This window comes from Chiloscyllium plagiosum, chromosome 4 (assembly GCF_004010195.1).
Source record: "Chiloscyllium plagiosum isolate BGI_BamShark_2017 chromosome 4, ASM401019v2, whole genome shotgun sequence".
In the NCBI taxonomy this organism is placed as follows: Eukaryota; Metazoa; Chordata; class Chondrichthyes; order Orectolobiformes; family Hemiscylliidae; genus Chiloscyllium; species Chiloscyllium plagiosum.
The window spans coordinates 98,483,970-98,503,422 of NC_057713.1; the positions used below are offsets into that span (position 1 = coordinate 98,483,970).

Genomic DNA, 19,453 nt, shown 5'->3' on the forward strand with positions numbered 1-19,453 from the left:
TTGACAGACCTGGCCGCCTTGCGAACTGGCAGTGTCATCAGTCTCTACTGTTTCCAAAAGCTTCAACTTGTTCCTGACAGGTACTTCTCCCGGGGTCTCTTGCACCTGTCTCCTCTCTGCCTTCCTCATCGCCTGCTCTCTTCTGCTCTCTTCTGGTATGGTCAGTGTAATAACCTCGCTGAAGGTCTTGTCCAGAAAGATCTTGTTCTCTCGGATGAGCCTAAGGTCCTCGAGTTCTTTCATCAGCTGCAATATGCTCTGTCAGTAGCTGAATGTGCACACACTTTCCACACATATACGAGTCAGACACACCAGAGTCGTTGACTCTGGTGTGTCAATATAGCAATATAGCAAGATACTAGATAGACTGGCCTCAGAACCCAACTGCTTGATCTTAAGGATTAGCTGGTTGTTATCCCACATTTATTTTGTGTGGCTGCCTATAGTGACAACTGCTTTTCTTGTGTGTTGTCAAGTTCTGCAGCGAGGGACAGATTAATTGTCACAGTGGAGCTGAAGTAGCAAATTCGCTAACCACTTCCAGTCGGGTATTACTGAGTGTGATCAGACACAACAACTTGTTCCATGACCACAGTTTTCTTGATGCTTGACAGAACCAGCCTCTGATCTAATCTATCATTGGGTCAGAAAGCTTTAATTTTATGAGTTTTATTAGATGCCGGAGAAACATAATGGCCAGGTGTTTTAATGGTCACATCAAACAAGACAACCTTGTTTCATTTCCTTAAATAAAGCAGCATAATCATCATGCAGAACTATTGGGATTAGAGGCTAAAAGTTACCAGATGTTGATCATTACTTATAGGAATGGCAGGTATGGAGTCTGGAAAATATATTTAAAAAGAAAACGTTCCATGCCAACAACAACTTTCAATTATATAGTGCCTTCAATTTAGAAAAGAATCCCAAGGTACTTTGCAAAAATGGTTCTCATTAAAAATGCAACACTGAGCTCCATCAGGGAGTTACAAGGATATATTCTTTACAATGCTTCTTAAAACAGAAAGAGAAGTGAAGTGGTTTATGAAGGGAATTCCAGACTATGGTATCTAGACAGCTAAACTCTCAGCTGACAATTTTGCAGCAATTAAACCTGGGGCTGCAGATGTGACCATAGAATTCCTACAGTGTAGAAGCAGGTCTTTCAGCTCACTGAGTCCACAGTGACCCTCTGAAAAGCATGCTACCCAAACCCACTTCCCTACCCTATCCCTGTAACTCTGCTTTTCCTGAACCTGCATATTTCTGAACATAGTGGGCAATTTAGCACGGCCAAACCACCTAGCCTGAACATCTTTGGACTGTGGGAGGATACCGGAGTACCCAGGGGAAAACTCACGCAGACACAAGGAAAAGGTGCAAACTTCATACAGACAATTACAGTAGCGCCTCGACTTACGAACTTAAACCGTTCCGGGTCCCGATTCGTGAACCGAAAAGTTCGCGAACTGAATCAATTTTTCCCAATGTTAGGATAGCGTAAGAATGCTTGGACGTAGCAACGAAAGATGTTCACAGCGCGCGCACCAAAGATGAACTGAATGAGATCACGGGGCCCGAGAGCTTTTGCGTTCAAAGCTCGCGTACCAAAGCAGAGCAATGAAACCACGTGGTCGCACACGGGCATTTTGCATTCGTACCTTCGTTCGTACCTTGAATTTCGAACGTACGTTGGAGCAAAACTTTATGTACAATCCTGTTCGTAAACCGATTTGTTCGTGAACGGGGTAGTTCGTATGTCGAGGCGCTACTGTACTCGAGGATGGTATCAAAGCTAGATCCCTGAAGCTGTGAGGCAGCAGTGCTAATCACTGAGCCACTGTGCTGACCAGAATCAGAGAAACATCAATATCTCAGAGGTGATGGGTATGGGGGTGGGGGTGGGGCGCAAGTCTATGGGTACTTTTCAAACCATAAACCATTATAAACATAAAAAAAAACAGTCCGCAGGTCAGGCAGCCTCAGTGGAGAGTGAAACTGAGCTAATGGGCAGAAACCTCTGCTGCCACTGATGGTAAGTTTGGAGGTGGGAATGGTAATTGGTGAGGTGATGGTATATATAAATCCTGCCACATCCCCAACTCCACCAGAATGAAAGCAAAAAAATTCAGAAGCTGGAAATCTGAAACAAACACAAGAATCCTGGAGGAACTCAGCAAGTCTGGTAGCATCTGTGGACAGAGAACCAGAATTCTGAAGAAGAATTCTGTCAGACTGAAGACATCAACTCTGTTTCACTCTCCTGCCAGAATTGCTGAGTTTCTCCAGGACTCTCAATGTTTTTCGACCAGAATGAAGTTCTGGGTGGGATGGCTTTTGGCTGATGATCTGCTGCCAGTTGAAGGCTTTAAGAGTTCAATTGATGACCACTTCAGAGTCTTGCCCCACACCAATGCTGACACGATGCCAACTGAGCCTGTCAATCATGGGGCATTCCAAAAAGCTGCTACCATGTGGGCATGAGGGCCTCTTAATCAATCAGTGCCTGATTGAGGGACTGGACACTTGGTAGGAGAGTGCTTCTAGGAGCCTCGCCTGCCAGCTCCTGAGTACCAACCCGCCATACCTTTACTTTGGGCTCTCCGGAGGCTCTGAGTGGGTGCAATTCCTGCAGCAGCAATAGCTTCCTCCATGGTATGACTGAGTGCAAGCCAATCACTTACTGGGCAGATCTTCCTCACCTAGTGCAGTATGATCACTTCCGCATTGTTGATTGAAGTTAACACACACTCATGCCACTGACTATCAACAACGTGAGGACATCTCTGGAACTTTACAAGCTTGGATCCCAGATCCAGGTGATCATCTATCATTATGACAGAGCTTCTAATGCACATACTCAGCCACTACCTAATAGAGTAAACCTGCTTTTTCTCAGCTCCTTCACAGAGTAACCAGTGGTGGCGGAGTAAGACGCCTCAGCCAGAGCTCATCCACTTCATCTTTTGCTTTATTTCTCCTTTGTGTCTTTTTTTCCTTCTTCTCTCTTTTTCCTTCTTTTGTCTCAGTCCTCAGGAGCCCTCAGACTCCCTACCTCAGCGTGGGCTTGGACTCCCTGCCTCAGCTTTCCAACCTCGGATTCAGTGCAGACCCAAAAAGGTATCCTGCTCGTTGTAGAAGCCTCCTACCCCAACATGGCAGTCTCTCAGTGGCCCATGGCAGTCTTTCGGCCCAGCTTGGCCTAAGCATGGATTTCTGGTCTCGAGGTGATTCGAAAGCAGTCTCCTAGTCTCGAGAACCTCGAGGTGAAGCCCGGTGCGGACTGAAGGCTAGATGCCAGCATGCACTGGATTAGAAGGATCAGTGTTCTGAACGTTTATTCCTCTATTTTCTAATTTATTGCTACAGTGCGCATTGCTGGACTTTTTATTTCTTTGTTTTAGTAATTCTTTTTCCTTAAGAACTTGTACTGAAGCATCTACCAAATGACGCCTTATAAAGTTTTCGCTGGACTCATTTGAGTGCGTGACAATTTTATTCATTCATTCATGGGATGAGGGCATCGCTGGCTAGGCAGCAATTTTTGTCCATCCCTAATTGCCCAGAGAGCAGTTAAGTGTCATTTATATTGCTGTGGGTCTGGCACCACATGTAGGCCAGACCAGGTAAGGATGGCAGTTTCCTTCTCTAAAGGACATTAATGACCCAGATGGGTTTTTCCAAGAATCAACAGTAGATTCATGGTCATCATTAGATTCTTAATTCCAGATTTCCTTTTTTTTAATCAAATTCAAATTCCATCATCTACCACGGCGGGATTCAAAACCGGGTCCCCAGGACATTACCTGAGTCTCTGGATTAACAGTCCAACAATAATACCATTAGGCAATTGCACCCCAATAAAGCTAGTTGAATTCAAAGCCTTAATTCAATATAGTTAACCCTTCATTCTACATCTCCCCCAAGTCTTTATCCCATTTTCTATTTACAGATCTTCCTACATTTTCCCACTGTCCCAACCCTCCAAAGTCTCTGTGCTTTACAAGGAAAGACGAAGGGGAGGATTTATCAGCATCCCAAATGCCAACAGAGTTTTCTTTGAGTCTTTTGACAATCTGTCTATTCCTTCATCCCCTAGGCCTTGTCGTTAATGGCTGTGTTATCACAGTTTCCCCTGACGATCACAGTACTCAAGGGATCAGACATTGAACACATTGAGTATTAGTAGACAATATAAATCGTGGACATAGCTGTCTTTGACAATGCGCCATAATACACTTAATTCATTTGGAAGACCTGTCGAATAAGTCATTAGCTGGCAACTCGTCCACTCAGTTTTGCCCATCTGGCTATGAGCTTCTTTTTCAGAAAACTCAATGCAGTTGATTTCTCTGTTTTTTTTGACAATGCATTTTGGTGTCCAGATCTCAGCTGTTTCAGCCTCACAACCACCACTACCCTCTCTCTCTGTAGGTAACTGAATCCTCCACTTTCTAACATAGAAAGGTCAGAAACCCAGTGTCTCTGATTGTGAGAGTTTGGGCTGCCCTATAACATTCTACTTTCTGTCTTGTTGTTCATGGTGCCACACCATAATATTCAGCTTTAGAATCTGGGAAAGGGAAATAAGTTGGGTTGACAGACTTCTGCCCATTCAAAGCTGGCTTTGGATGAAGCCATCCTGTAATGGTTATCCTAAGAGTGATAGTTGAGTAGGGCTAAATGAAGATTTCCTTTCTTTCTCAAAAGGCATTTTAATGGTACCTGCTCCTCTCTCACTTTCACCATTGGTTTGAGGGCACTGTAACATAGGCAAATCCACATGAGGCCACAAAACTGTGGAAACATTGTGAATCAACTCACCACTTCATTTAGCTTTGGCCTAGGGGGTTTCCCCAATTCTGGGGGTCTGGATGGGTGCAATTTCCTCCAGCGCAAAACCGAGTAGAAGAGATGCCAGCCAATGACTTATTTGACAGATCTTCCAAATGAATTAAGCAAATTGTGGCGCATTGTCAAAGATAGCTATGTCCACAATTTGTATTGTCTTCAAAAACTCAATGTGTCCAATGTCTGATCCCTTGACAGAAGTTGTCTTAAGGTCCATTTACTTGAACTAAATGGGTTAAGGACTTACCCATTTACCACTCCCATAAACTGTTAATGCACTTTGATGTTGCTGGTTTATGGTGAATTTTCCTGTTGGCTTTTGACCTCTGTGGGTCTAGCATGACGCCTGTTGCCAGCACAACATGGTCCAGCAATTTTGTCAGAGGCTTTTGGAACTTAGAACTCATCTCTAAGTGTCAGCATCCCATTGTTCTGCCAAGACTGTCTGGACCTTGTTGCCATGTTATGCTTCATGGAGGACAATGGATAAGAATGTCATCTATGTAGCATGCAATGCCTTTCATTCCTTCTGCTATGTCAAACATTGTCCATTGGAAAACCTCAGGTGTTTCCAAAAGGCATGCATTTAAAATGATAACATCAAAGAGGTGTTTCAAAGATAATCCACAACTTGGACTCCAATTAGGGGAAACTGCCAAATGCTGCTGTGCAGGTCCAGCTTGGTAACTCGTTTGAAAGTTTAGCTAGGCTCTCATTGACAGATTATTGGGCAAATCTCTCATTTTACTGCCTTGTTCAAATGTGTTAAGTCGACACAAATTGTAATGGATTCATTTAGTTTGGGATTGGCACCATATAGTTGGCTGTGAGATTCTTGAAATAACTCCCCATTGGAGTGTGGCGTCAATCTCAGTTTGTACTGTTGCTTAAAGAACGTATGGACCTACCTGGGTCTGAACAAGCAAATGGATTTGGATTTACTTTCAGTGTCAATTTCTCCAGGCCTCTAACAAGGTTTGGAAATTGATGCTTGAACTGAACGTCTGGTTTCAGTTTGGTGACTGCTTTCACTTCAAGAATGAGGTTGAGATCTGTGCAGACTCTCTCACTTCACAGTGATTGGTTGCTTTAACATAATGTTTCAACAATTTGTCTTTGTGGCTTAATGTTGCCTGATACTGATCTTTGACATTGAGGCCATTCCTCTTGAGGCTGAAGTGTGACAGAGCAAGCTGCAGAATAATCTTATGCAGCTATTCATCAGAGAACAAATTATAATGAAAATGACATTAAGACACAGTAGATGCTATGCATGTAATGCTATGCAAGCCTTGCACATTTAATAACTTTATTACTGACTGCTGCTGCTGAGTGGCATTGGTAAGAGAGTGTGAGGTACCTGAAATTAAACATAAGATGAATGTTGGACAAACAGTGAACAAATTTAGTTGTGGTTGCTTAAGATTTAATGTCACCTGACAGAAAAATGACTCCAGCCCCGATGTCCACATTGAAGCATGTATAATGGCCATTGACTGCAATGTTAATGATCCAATATTTACTGTCATTGTCTTTGAAAAAAAATCGCAATTTCAAAATTTGTAGGTGATTCAAAACTTGGAAGCATTGTGAACTGTGAGGAAGATAATGCAGTATTTTTAATGGATATAGGCAAGCTGGTGGAACAGGCAAATAGGTAGGAGATGGAATTCAATGCAGAGATGTGTGAAGTGACTCAGTTTGGTAGGAAGAACATGGAGAGACATTATAAACCAAAGGAAATAAAGAGTACAAGAGGATCCAGAACAGCAAACCTCAGCATATATATGATAAGTCATTGAAGGAAGAATGACAGGCTGACAGTGTGGTGAATAAAGCATTTATTAACAGACGCATAAGTAAAGGGCAAAGAGCTTATGTTTAACTTGTGCAATACATTGGTTCAGCTCACCTGGAGTACAGCATATCGATCTGGGTGTCTCACTTCGGAAAAAATGTGAATACATTAGAGAGGTTGCAACAAAGAATCACAAGACCAGTCCCAGGGAAGTGGAACTTCAGCTACACAGATAGTTTGGGAAGTTGCGACTGTTTCTTTGGAGTAAAGAAGGTTGAGAACAGTCAGGCAGATACGCACACACCAGCAGGTTCAGGAATAGCTTCTTCCTGACCGTTATTAGACTGGGGAATGGACTCTCTAGCCTTAAATAATGCTGATTGTGCTAACATTGCTCTCACCTAGTGCACTCCCTGTCCAATATAACCTGTGTGCCTCTGCCTAAGTCTTTTTGATCTATACATCTTTGTTTCCGATGATCTGTCTGTACTGCTGGTAAACAAAGCTTTTCACTGTATTTCAGTACACGTGACAACAAATCAATCCATCAATTTGACAGAGGTATTCATAACCATGAGATGTCTGGGTAATAGAAGATAGAGGGAAACTGTTCACACTGGGGGAAGGATCAAGCATGAGACAAACATTTTCCCACAGTGAAAGGTTAGGGTCTGGAGTGCAGTGTCTTAGGGTGTGAGGAAGGCAGGTTCACTTAATACAGTCAACAGGCAATTTAACAATTATCTGAAAAGCAAGAATGTGTAGGATGAGGGAGAAGGCAGTGAATGGAACTAGGTGTGTTACTTATCCTCAAAGTCAATGTAGGTCAATGGAATGAATGGCCTCCTCATGTGCTGTAACAAATTTAGAGTTATGATTATACTCTCTGGCAACCACAATCTTTTCCTATCAGCTATTTGTCAGAGAACAAATTACAATCAAAATAACATTAATACATAGTACATGTGTTTCATGTGATGGTATGTAAGTCTTGCACATTTAGTAACTCTATCGCTGAGTGCTGCTGGTAAGAGAGTGTGAGATATCTTAAATTAAACACTAGATGAATGTTGGGAAAACAGTGAAAAAGATTAAGTTAAGCGGTTGCATACCTGTTGCCTCTAGCAGACTCACAGCTGGTCCTTCTATCTCTTGCAGTTGTGAATAGACACTAATTTTGTACTTGGTGTTTGGAATGAGATTGTAGAAACAGTGATGGGAAGTGCTTCCATCAACAATCACTTCTTCCTTCCTTCCATCTGAAATTCCCCAAAAGACACAATTGATTAATTAGGATGTTATCAGTCATTCCAATGTAGATGCAGGGAGGGAAGAGCTCCATGCAGCTGAACACACCTTGTCGAAACTCGATGTGGAGTTGGCTACTTGTTTAAACTAATTAACATTCTTACAGACAGCAGTCTCTGGGGTGAATGAGTTCAAATTTGATGTTACGTCTCATGAATGGTAGTCCATAAAGCTCACATTTGCACCTCTGTGAAATCTCAATCTAACGACCACAGTTGCTGGCCTCAGCTGTGTGAATTACAGTAGATGGAATAGAAGTCTGGGTTCGGACAGGCTGATGGAATTTATTCTTTGCCAAATCACAATTTGTCCTTCTCTTATATTTCTTACATTTTCCCAGAATGTTTTTGGCAGCCATGATGACAGGCAGTTGAGGCTAGGGCTTTAAGTCTACAGCAGACTGAGATAGAAGAGAATTTTTATTAGTAAAGGTCATGGGGAAAAGGCAGAAATGTGGAGTTGAGAATTATCAGATCAGCCATGATCTCATTGTACAATGGAGCGGACTCAAATGGTATATTTGTTCTCCAATGTCTTAGTTCTTAAATGTCATAAAATAGGATACAGATCATTTATTGTATAATTTTATATATTAGTTAATGGCAATAGTCACAGGAAGTTGTAGAATTTTGAACCATATAACTTGTATGTTAAGATGGACAAACAACAAATGCAGATAGCAATAAACGTTAAAAGAAATATTGCAACGTTTGAGACAGGAATCTGGGAACAGGAACCATTCAGCCCCTTGTTCTGCCATCCAACTAGGTCAAGACTGATCTGTATATTGGCTCCATTGACTTATTTGGTTCCAATAGCCGAAAGCCCCCAAACATATCGAGTCTATAAATCTCAGTTTTAAAATGTTAAATTCACAGGCCCCTGTCATTAAATTCACAGGCCTCATTTCTCACATCCCCAACTCCTTCAGCCTTCAAGAAGCCCCAGATTTTCACAATGCTTTGAGTAAAGAAATGCAACTTGACATTACCCTGAATGTCCAGCTCTACTTTCAGATTCTGCTCCACGTTCTGGACTTTTGTCCCACACCATTCGTTCTTCCATGCCAGAAGAAATTGTTTCTCTTTTAGCTGTCCCATCAAATCCTTTAATAAACTTAAAGACCCTTAATTTTTCATACTCATAGGAATGCAAGACTGACCTCTGTAACCTATCATCATAATTTAAGCAGTTAGCAACCAATATCATTCCTGCACCGTAGCAACTCCAAGACTCCTTTCTGTGGTGCCCGAAATTAAACTTAGTTGTTTTAAATTGGGTCTAACTACTACTTCATATAACAATTTAATAGGCTTTACCCAATAATAGCTGAGAAGTCCTCCACTCCCAGACCCTTCTTATCAACTTGATTCAACAGAGAAACTTCTCCTCCCAAATAAGTCTGATTTGCACACTTAATGATTCAGTGAAATTGATTATTTGAAAAAATGACCTTCCAGCCATTCCAGGCACTGCCAAAATCAAAATACTGCTACTACAGAATGCTTTGTTGGTGGAAGCTCTTTTTGGATCATTGCCGTGGCTTTTTTTGCTCCTATATCCAAGAAACTTAAAAGGAAATTATTGTGAGACTTTTCTTTGGCAAAAAAAGTGTAGTTCTTTCCACCACCAACTGCCCTCCAACCTTGGATTGAAGTATTATATAGAACATGTGTAAACCATAAAGGGAAGAATTCTGAAGTCTAACAAGTCTGTGGTAGGTACGTTAAGTTGGATTTAACCAAACACAAAATGGCTCTTGGACTCTATTATTATATAAATGAGCTGTCTCTTGCTCAATGATTTCCTCACAGTAGGAAGCTCTCATTATGAAACCCTTAACTAATGTTTGAAAGTGGACAATGTAGCCAAAGAGAGCTCAGCTACACCCTAGCAAAAAATCAACCACTTCCTTGAATATCGGGTAGATGGAGAGTAATATGCAAGGGCTGCATAAACATTCACTGTGGGGAGTTTAGTTTGTTTTTTTATATCTTCATCTCTGTTAGTGCTATTAACAGTAAGAATTGAACAAATTTCAGTGATAAGTAATTTAAACCCATTGCTTGTTGGCAGAATACAGATTGTTACTTTGTAAAAACATAGTTCACTCATGCCAAGTAATTAATGTCCAAAGTTCAATGCAAGTCAGTCCCAGTGATATGTAAAGGTATGAGAGACCTGAATTGAACCCATTCATAGACAGTGAGCAGAATTTTAATTCCTCTACTTTAACAAACTGCTGTGTCAGTTTTTTGGGCATCTGGATTCTATTCAAACCAAAGCAATGACTTTACCTTCAAACACACAATAAAGTGCAAATAGATGGTAGCTGTGCTTAGAAAATTGGCTCTGACATGTTTCAATGAAAACGCACACATGCTAAACGCTTATTCAAACACAGTTAAACTCAAAGTTACTATTGACATTTAGAGCAGCCGAATGTTGAATATGGCCCTGTTTAAGATTTTGCCAACTTCATCTTACTTTTTCATCTGTATCCAATCACAAGGGAACTGGTTTATACTTGAAAAGGAAACAGTTAGAGGGTCTAAGCTCCTTCAAAGAAGCATGGTGAAACTTTTTGTTTATCCATTCTTGGAATAGAAGCATGACTGGCTAGGTCAGCATTTATCGCCCATGCCTCACTGCCCTTGAAACAGTGGTGGTAGAGATACCTGACTGAACTACTGCCATGCCTGTTGTGAAAAATACCCCAACTGTGCTGTTCGGAAGGGAATTCCCAGATTTCAATGCAGCAATCGTGAAGGAGCAGCCAATGCAGTTCCAGGGACTTGGGGTGGGCAACCTGCAAGTATTGATTTTCCCATGCATCTGCTTTGCTTATTCTAGGTGGGAGAAATTCCACGTTTGGAAGGAGGTGTTTGGCGCTATTTGTTACAGTGCACCCTGTTGATGATACACACAGCAGCCTCAATGCGCTGGTGGTGGAGAGTGTGAAAGTTTAAGTGCTGGATGGGGTGCTGATCAAGCAAGCAGACTGTTCCACCCTCAATGTGGACTTTAAGTGTTGTTGGAGCTGCAGTCATCCAGACAAGTGGGGAGTGATTGGTTTCTTTCTACACTGTCCAATCCAATTATAGAAGTAATGGTTGAGCAAATCCATTCTGTGAAAAAATAGTCAAGGAATCCCCAAAATTAAGGCACCACCTTAACTATAATCCGTGCCCATACTCTTGACCATGCCATATGCTCTACATTCCTGGCCTTAATTACTAAAATTATATCCAACCATTTTACTCATCCTCCTCCTGTCACCTTGCACTGTGAAAATAATACGCCCTCAGATTTTCAAATCATGTCCTAATGGGAATGTAATTCATGCAGCTCTGCCTCTTGTCCTTACCTCGTAGAGATTCAATGACAATTCTGTAAGTTGTTGCATGTCTATGTTGCTGCCAACGTGCACACATGCTGGTCATTCGGACTTGGTATGGGGTAAGATTTGTCACACCGAGGTACACTGCAAGGGACAACAACGAGTGCGTAAAGCATCAGGATGGGATAGTAGACACACCTCAGTAAGAAAGAACTTACATTTATGTAGCCCCTTCCACTGTCTCAGGACATTTCAAAGTGCTTTACAGCCAATGAAGCACTTAGAAGTGTAGCTACTGTTGTAACATAAGGGAATGCGGCAGCTAATTTATGCCCAGGAATCTCCCATGAATAGTGATAACCAGATAATTCGTTTCAGCCATAATTGATCAAAGGTTCACCCTGTACCGGACAACTTTAGATTGTGTCATAGAATCTTTTTCACCAATGGGAGAAGGAGAAAGGGCCTTGTTTAACATCTTGAACCCAGTTCACCAGAACCTTTCCTAGGGTCACTGGATTAATAGTTGAGTAACAATACCACTAGGCCATCACCTCCCCTGAGGGAAAGACAGCTGCTGGTGGTTTAACCTGAAGGCTACCATGTCTCAGGCAAGAAGGAGAGATTGAGAAGGACAGTCTTTACGGTGACCTCAGCCAGTAGGAATTGAACCCACTCCACTGGCATTGCTCTGCATCCAGCTGTTCAGTCAACAGCGCTAACTGAGCCCCAAGTCATTGAATGCAACATTCAGAGCCTAAGGGTGATCATTGAGCATTACAAATTCAATAATGGAGAGTTCAGGTGGAAGGAATCGTTCCCTTCTTATGATATCTGTGTACAGTGGGCAGGTTTCAATAGGTCTTACATGTTTTGGCTCTGCCAACAAGTGCTTCACTGGAACCGGTGGAGTATGTTGCAAAGAGTTTAATGATGTATTCAGTGCCACTGAGCAGATTGAGGATCACCATTGTGTTCACATCATCTCCCACAAATGTATCCAAGGTAGGACCAGATGCTGAAATTCAAACAGAAACAGAAGAGAAGATTCATGCAAGTGAATAGTTTGCCATGATATTTTAACCTATCACTTCCCTGTATCAGTTCTAAATCTGAATAAAACACATTAGAGGGCCTAGCACCCTCTTCAATATCAGTATCTTTTACTCTTGTTAATCATCACTTTGTTCTCATCAGTTCTGCCTTTAACTTTCTGCACAAATGCTGCTGAAGTTCTCAGGTATTTTCTGCTTTTACTTCAAATTTCCAGTATATGCAATATTTCACATATATTTCTTCCTTAACGTACATTGTTAAATGGAGTCACATAATTGGAGTATATCAAAAATATGGCAAAAAACAAAGATTGCTAAAGGGTGTGTATTAAATATTCACATCTTGGAGTTTACCATCAGCCAAAAACTGAACTGGACAATTGGTCAGAGTCTGCAGTGATGTATTGCACTTTTCCTGACTTCCCAACACAATGTCCATCATCTACAAGACACAAGTAAGCAGTGTGATGGAATACTTTTCACTTGCCTGGATGAGTGCTACTTTAACAACATTCGAGAATCTTGATGCCATCCATGAAAAGCAGCCTGCTTGATTGGCACCCTATCCTAAAGCACTCACTCCCGCCACCACTGATGTACAGTACCAGTAGTGTGCATTATTCTATAAGATGCAGTGCAACAACTCAACAAGGTTCCAAACCCATGTCCTCTACTACCCAGAGGATAAGTGCAGTAGGTACACGGTAACATCAACCTTCCAAGCCAGTCATCATCCTGACTTGGAAATATATCACCATTCCTTCAGTGTCACTGGATCAAAATCCTGGAAGATCTTCCCTGTCGACACAGTGGGAGTCATTACACCACAAGGACTGCAGCAGTTCAAAAAGGCAGCTCATCACCATCTTCTTAAGGGATGTACAAAGTTAAAAATCACACAACACCAGGTTATAGTCCCACAGGTTTAATTGGAAACACACTAGCTTTCGGAGCGCCGCTCCTTCATCAGGTGGTTGTGGAGGACACAACTGTAAAGCGTCACTCCGAAAGCTGGTGTGCTTCCAATGAAACCTTTGGACTATAACCTGGTGTTGTGTGATTTTTAATTTTGTACACCCCAGTCCAACACTGGCATCTCCAAATCATTCTTAAGAGATGTTAGGGATAGGGAATAAATGTTGCCCCCTCCCCAGCCAGCAAACCTCACAACCCCCCTAAATGACTGAACAGAAAATAAACAAGGTCAGCAGAAAACTATGGAATGAAATCTGCATCAAATCTCGGGATCCTGTCAGATCCATTTACAAATCTCACCTAACAAGCACTTTTAGTAACTCACTCAACAAAAGCCAATGCTGGTGTAACAAAAGCTCATTGAGGTATTAATATACATGGAGTTAATTTTAACATAAACTCCTGCACAGCAATCCCACAGGATCGGGTTGGGAATGTTGGTCTTGCACAGAACCCAATCTTGACTTTAATATATCTTAAAATTTTATAGACTGTAAAATTAATGTCATCCTGAACAGGACAGTTTCCTTGACAGATGCTTTAGGGTTAAAATTGCCCCTGGTAGGTTTTCAGAAAATAAGACGTCAAAAATGGGACACACTACCATTTTTTAAATCTCCAGTTTTTGATCAACTAGCAACAGTTTTAACTTATTCTTGATGCAGAGAGTTCACTTATACATGTTAATAAACATCTAAGTTCTTGTCAAGTCAGAACAGAAGTGAGCTGTCAGTGAACACTGAAGCAGTTGTAGAAATAATCATAAAATATCCAAACTTTAAGTAAAATACATTTCACACAAGGACATATGAAATAGCCAGCCACATGTCACACAAGCCTGCTCCATCATTCAGTAATATTTTTTAGATTAGATTAGGTTAGATTCTCTACAGTGTGGAAACAGGCCCTTCGGCCCAACAAGTCCACACCGACCGTCCGAAGAGCAACCCACCCAGACCCATTTCCCTCTGACTAATGCACCTAACACTATGGGCAATTTAGCATGAAGGCTGAAATTCTATCTCAAGTCTACTTCCCTCCTCAATGCCGCCAAGATGTGTATATACTGGCAAACTCTCAAATTCCTGCCTCCTTCCAAGGTCCTCAGGTCTTACAGGAATGGCTGCTGGGACATAAGGGTTGCCCCTTCAAACATGACCAATTACACCTTTACAAAACCATCAGACTGACACAGAATGGAGAAACAGTGCTGCCCCTGTGTCTACCAGGACTACACTGGATGAGGTGTGTTAATGTCTGATCCCTTCCAGCAGGGCCTTGTACTATAGTGCAGATGGGATATCCCACATTGTTGTGGCATGAGGCACCCTTCAGATCAGAGCCGATGAAGAGAGTTGTCCCGGATGCAGAAGAAATGAAGAATTAAATGCGTTCTGAGTATGAGAATCAATACATTGATCTGAAGGGACATCCAAACCAGCATGATGGAGCTATGCCCTGTCAAGTGGGAGAGGCCAGAGAGAATCTCATTGACAGCTGGTTCCAGGATAAATGAGCTGGTTTTGGACTTCCTTTCATTGCACTTCATGATCCTCCTTACTGTTCCAGAAAAAACGGCAGTCAGCAACTAAGAACAATTACATGGCATTGTGTTGAGCTTAGGTAGCCTTTGAAGCTTCAGTCAACACATGATATTCAAGGATCATGGAATGCATTTTCTCATTACAGGCAGGTCAGGGGCAATCATAAGACTCTTTTTAATGTTCCCATATTAGTTATCATTCAATGTTTCAGAACATGTTTATACTCCTAAATTGTCCTGAAATGCTCGAGTCTCCCATAGGACAGGGATTATCATGCAACTGACAGCACTTTATGCAGCTTCTCTTTGCAGGCCAATGTGCTAAGAGGAACAGTGGTAATGTGAACTGCCCTCTGTACACAGTCCCAGGATGCAATGGTAGTGCCCTCCCTTGAAAGGTTGATCGATGGAATGAAAAGTCGACAGCAGAGATGCATGTACTCATCACCGATTCTATCCTCTCACACAGGATGGATGTAAGTGTGAATGATCTGTGTAGGGCAAACACTGCAAATTGCTTCGATCATGAATGTTATTCACATAAACATGACAGTTCAAGGATCCATAACATCTGATGCTGTTTGCAATCGAGGAGTCTGTTGCTTGCGAGGGATAAGCAATTCTTGGCCATTAAAACTTCTTTCATACTGAAGATGTCTGCTCAACATAAAAATGCTTGCAACTTCACCAGTCCAACAGCAACAAAGAAACCAGAACGGACATTTTGGGAGTGCGAGTGAACATAAATTAACAACAGTGCAAGATGATTTATAATGAATCAAAAGATGCAGAACCAGAAGTAGGCCTTTCAGTCCATTGAGTCTGCCCTGCCATTCAATGAGATCATGGCTGCTTTGGCAATCCTCACCACCACTTTGATTCCTTTAATGATTAAAAATCTTTCACTCTCAATCTAGAATATAGCCCCAATGGTTGAAGAAAGGGAACTTTGTGCAAGAGCTTGCTCAGATTGAGTCAGTGCTGGTTTGAATGGGATAGCAGCACAAGACCATCTAGCTCATGGGTCAGTTACTTACAAAAATGTTCATATCCCTACACTGGCAGACACTCTCTCTCTCCAGTCAATTCCAATATTTTCTTCACATGGGACCAGGAGCCCAATGTCTGCCATCCTTCACTGGTCGGTGTCCTTTCTGTCCAATTATGAAACATTTTTATGGAAATGACACAAATTCAGAGTGTGAGTATGATGGGAGTGGGTGGAGAGGCACTGGTAATAATGGAGGGGCAGGAGAAATGGTGCTGTGTCCGCAGTAACAGAGTCAGAGGCACACAGGGCAGGAAGGGTTAGTCATCTGGGAGGATGTTGAGTGAACATGATTTGAGAGAGTTGCATTCTGTGACCCTTGGTAAGATGCAGAGGTATAGTGAATAGTGGCTCTGTAAGTATGAGGTAGCAGGGAGAAGATGGTGGCACTTACTCCTGTGAAGTGCAGAAGATCACTAAAATCTTCTTTCAATATTGCTGGGATTTGTGTTTGACCTTGGTCACCAGATTGACCCAGATCAGGATCTCCATCTGGACTGGCTGCATCTGCAGCCTTCAGTGGAAACAGCACTGCATTTCTTTCAACCACCCCATCCACCAGCACTGCTGGGTCACTGCCTGTGAAACAGCTTCACTTTCTGCCCCATTCACTCACTTACAAAGGTGGCAGGTGCAAAGGGCAAAGGGCAGCTCATCACCTGCAGCATCTGGAGTGTTGTGGAGCTTGGGTATTAAGGATTGTGCTTGTAGCATGAAATGGAAATCCCAGCACCATCGCACACTTCCACCTCTTCACCAGCATGACCCCATGAGCTGGACACTGTTCAGGCCCGCTCCACAGTTAATGAGCTGATGTGTGGAAGATTGGGAGAGTAAAGTTGACATGGACTGACCATTAACCATGAATCTCAGTGACAGAAACATTTTACCAAAACCAAATGGGAAAACTCAACCTTTGGTGTTTAAACATTATCAGTGCAAATACTGATGGAATCAAGAGCTTTTGTAATGAAAATAAATAATACAGCAGAGAACAGGGGTATCTCTGTTTCAATAATATGGGTGTCATACCTGAGGCAGAAGTGTAAACCACTCTGTAACCCATTGTCGCTGTTGGAGGAGGGTCCCATCTAATTCGGAAACGATTATACCATTCCTCCGAGACACGCAGGTTAGTTGGTCCAGAGAGTGGCACTACAACAAAAAGTAATTAACATAAATAAATCTAATGTACTTTCAAATGATCAAACTGTTTTAATCCAATTAATTTGAATGCGTTACTGCTCATTTAATAAGAAGGTTGTGGGCTCAAATCCCACTGCCAAACTTTGAGTATTAAGATCCAGGCTGACACACCCACTGCAGCATTGAGGGAATGCTACAATGCCACAGGTAGCATCAGTCAGACCAGATGCCAAACTGAGACTCCATTTTACTATTTCAAAGAAGAAGGACCGTTCTTCCAGTTTCTACCTTTGTTGTTATCCTATATTTCTTTCTCTCTTTTATATTTTGATCTTTGTTTCTCACACTCACTTTTCCTTTTTCTAAATGGAACATGGAGCCAAAGGTACAACAGGATAAGGGAAAGTCAAGTCAGAATTGAGCATAGGTCACAGGTTAACAATTCCTCAGAGATTAAGGCTGTTTATCGTGTATGGCTATTTTACCGAGTGAGTTATCCAGAGGCCTAGAATAACAATCCAGAAATACAGGGTTGGATTTTACAAGATGGGAGAGAGGGACCAGCAGAATGGAATTTGGTTCCGAGCAGAATAACTTTCTTGCAGCGGTGAATCTAAGGGCCATGGGCCAGACAGGTTCAGAGGGCAGCACCACCGCCCCCACAATGGGAGCTAGTCATGCCCTATAGAGCTTGACAGCCAATCAGATAGCAGTCCCAGTCGGGACTGGGAGACCTTTGCAGTGGGCATCATGAAGCACAGGGAGAGGGGGCCATGGATCCCACAGACAGACATGTCCAGGATATTAGAGCAGGAAAGGGTCAGAGAGGAAGGTAAGGGGGCAAGGAAGTGTTGAGGAAGGAAGTGGTGGGCTGATATATTGTTGGGTCTGCCCCATTCCTCAGAGGGCACCCTTTGTGCATCCCCTTCTTTTCAATCTTTTCAAAGAAGCCCGCTCAAAAACAGCCTTAAGCACTCTGCTACTCTGCCCCTCCTGCTGCTGCTCAGAATTTTCTGGCAGTGCAGATGGTGAGAGAATGCTACCTCATGGTCAATTGAGCAGTTAAGTGTATCAACAGACTTAACAGCAGTTGCCAATGGGCACCATACCCAGCTGTCAAATATTATGAGGTACATGTCAGTGGGGGGTGGGCCGGGGTCAATTACTACCCACTTGGTCATTAACACAGAGAGTCAGCATCATCTTCTCAGGTACAATTAAGGGTGAGCAATAAGTGTAAGTCACATACCTTCATACCTCATGGATGAAGAAAGGACGTGCATTTTTGTTGCACCGAGAGTCACTATTCAATGTATTTGAACTTCAGATGTGGGACAGGCGTGGGTCATCGGGCCCCAAAGCCTGCTGCACCATTTAATAAGATCAGTAAAATGACATAAACTGAATACTCCACTTACACGTCTTGCCACTGACAGTGAGAGCAGTGCCCTCTCCATCAACGTAGAGTGGTGTCACAGAAATTTTATACCAAGTGTCTGAGAGTAGAGGCTGGAGCACGAGGTCATTTTGCCTTCCAGGAACCATCACCTGAGTAAAATAGGTTATCAATAAAATCAGTTGGTGCATTGCACATCACAACATACAGTAACAAAAAAAAACTACGTTTATATTGCATCTTAGTGTGGTAAAGCATCCCAAGACACTTCACAGGAGCATAAATCAGACAAACAAAAGTAGGGACTTCAAGCCAAAGGAGGAGATACTAGGACAGGTGGACAAAAGAATGAGGTAGATTTTTGAGGAGCTTCTTTGATGAAGAAAGAGAGAACATGGAAAAGTTGAAGGAGAGAATTCTAGCGTCTATGATTTAGGTAGCTGATGGTGCAGTTATCAAAAGCACAGCAGAAGGACAGATTTGGAGCATAGATCGAAGAGGGTTGTAAGCTGGAGAAGGTTACAAAGAGAGTAAGGCATCAAAGGAATTTCAACATGAGAGTAAGATAAAAAGTTGCTAAACTGGACTGAGCACAAATGGGTAAATGAGCTAGGACACAGGCAGTAAAGTTTTGAATGAGCTCAAGATAGGAATACAGCCAGGATATCACTGCAACAGTTAACTTCACAACAATGTGAAGAATGAGGATCTCAGCATTATTTGCAATAATACAGGAAGGTGACTAAAGGTGATGAAATGGACAGAAAATGGGCTTGGTAGTGTTGTCCATTAATCACAAAAAAGCTGGTTTACATCTGCTCCTTTGTCTTATGGTACCTCTGAAGTTGCAAACAGTCTGGTTCAACGTAAGACTATGGTTAGCGTAAGAAGAGAATTGTAATGGGGCTGAAGACAATGGTTTCAGCCTTCCTAACACTGAACTGAAGAAAATTGCAGCTCATCCAAGATTTAGATGTTGGCCGAACAGTCTAA

At 42.2% G+C, this 19,453-nt stretch overlaps 1 protein-coding gene across 6 annotated transcripts in view; it reads right to left on the minus strand.

Annotated features, from left to right (window-relative positions):
- col14a1a (collagen, type XIV, alpha 1a) overlaps window positions 1-19,453 on the minus strand; it is a 225,881-nt gene that overhangs the window by 89,320 nt on the left and 117,108 nt on the right. For all 6 annotated transcript variants that reach the window (XM_043688689.1, XM_043688690.1, XM_043688688.1 and 3 more), the window contains exons 20-24: window positions 18,483-18,612; window positions 16,951-17,073; window positions 12,166-12,315; window positions 11,325-11,441; window positions 7,762-7,908 (exon numbers count right to left, since the gene is read on the minus strand). In XM_043688689.1, coding sequence (XP_043544624.1) covers window positions 7,762-7,908; window positions 11,325-11,441; window positions 12,166-12,315; window positions 16,951-17,073; window positions 18,483-18,612 — 667 coding nt within the window. The remainder of the gene's footprint in view (window positions 1-7,761; window positions 7,909-11,324; window positions 11,442-12,165; window positions 12,316-16,950; window positions 17,074-18,482; window positions 18,613-19,453) is intronic.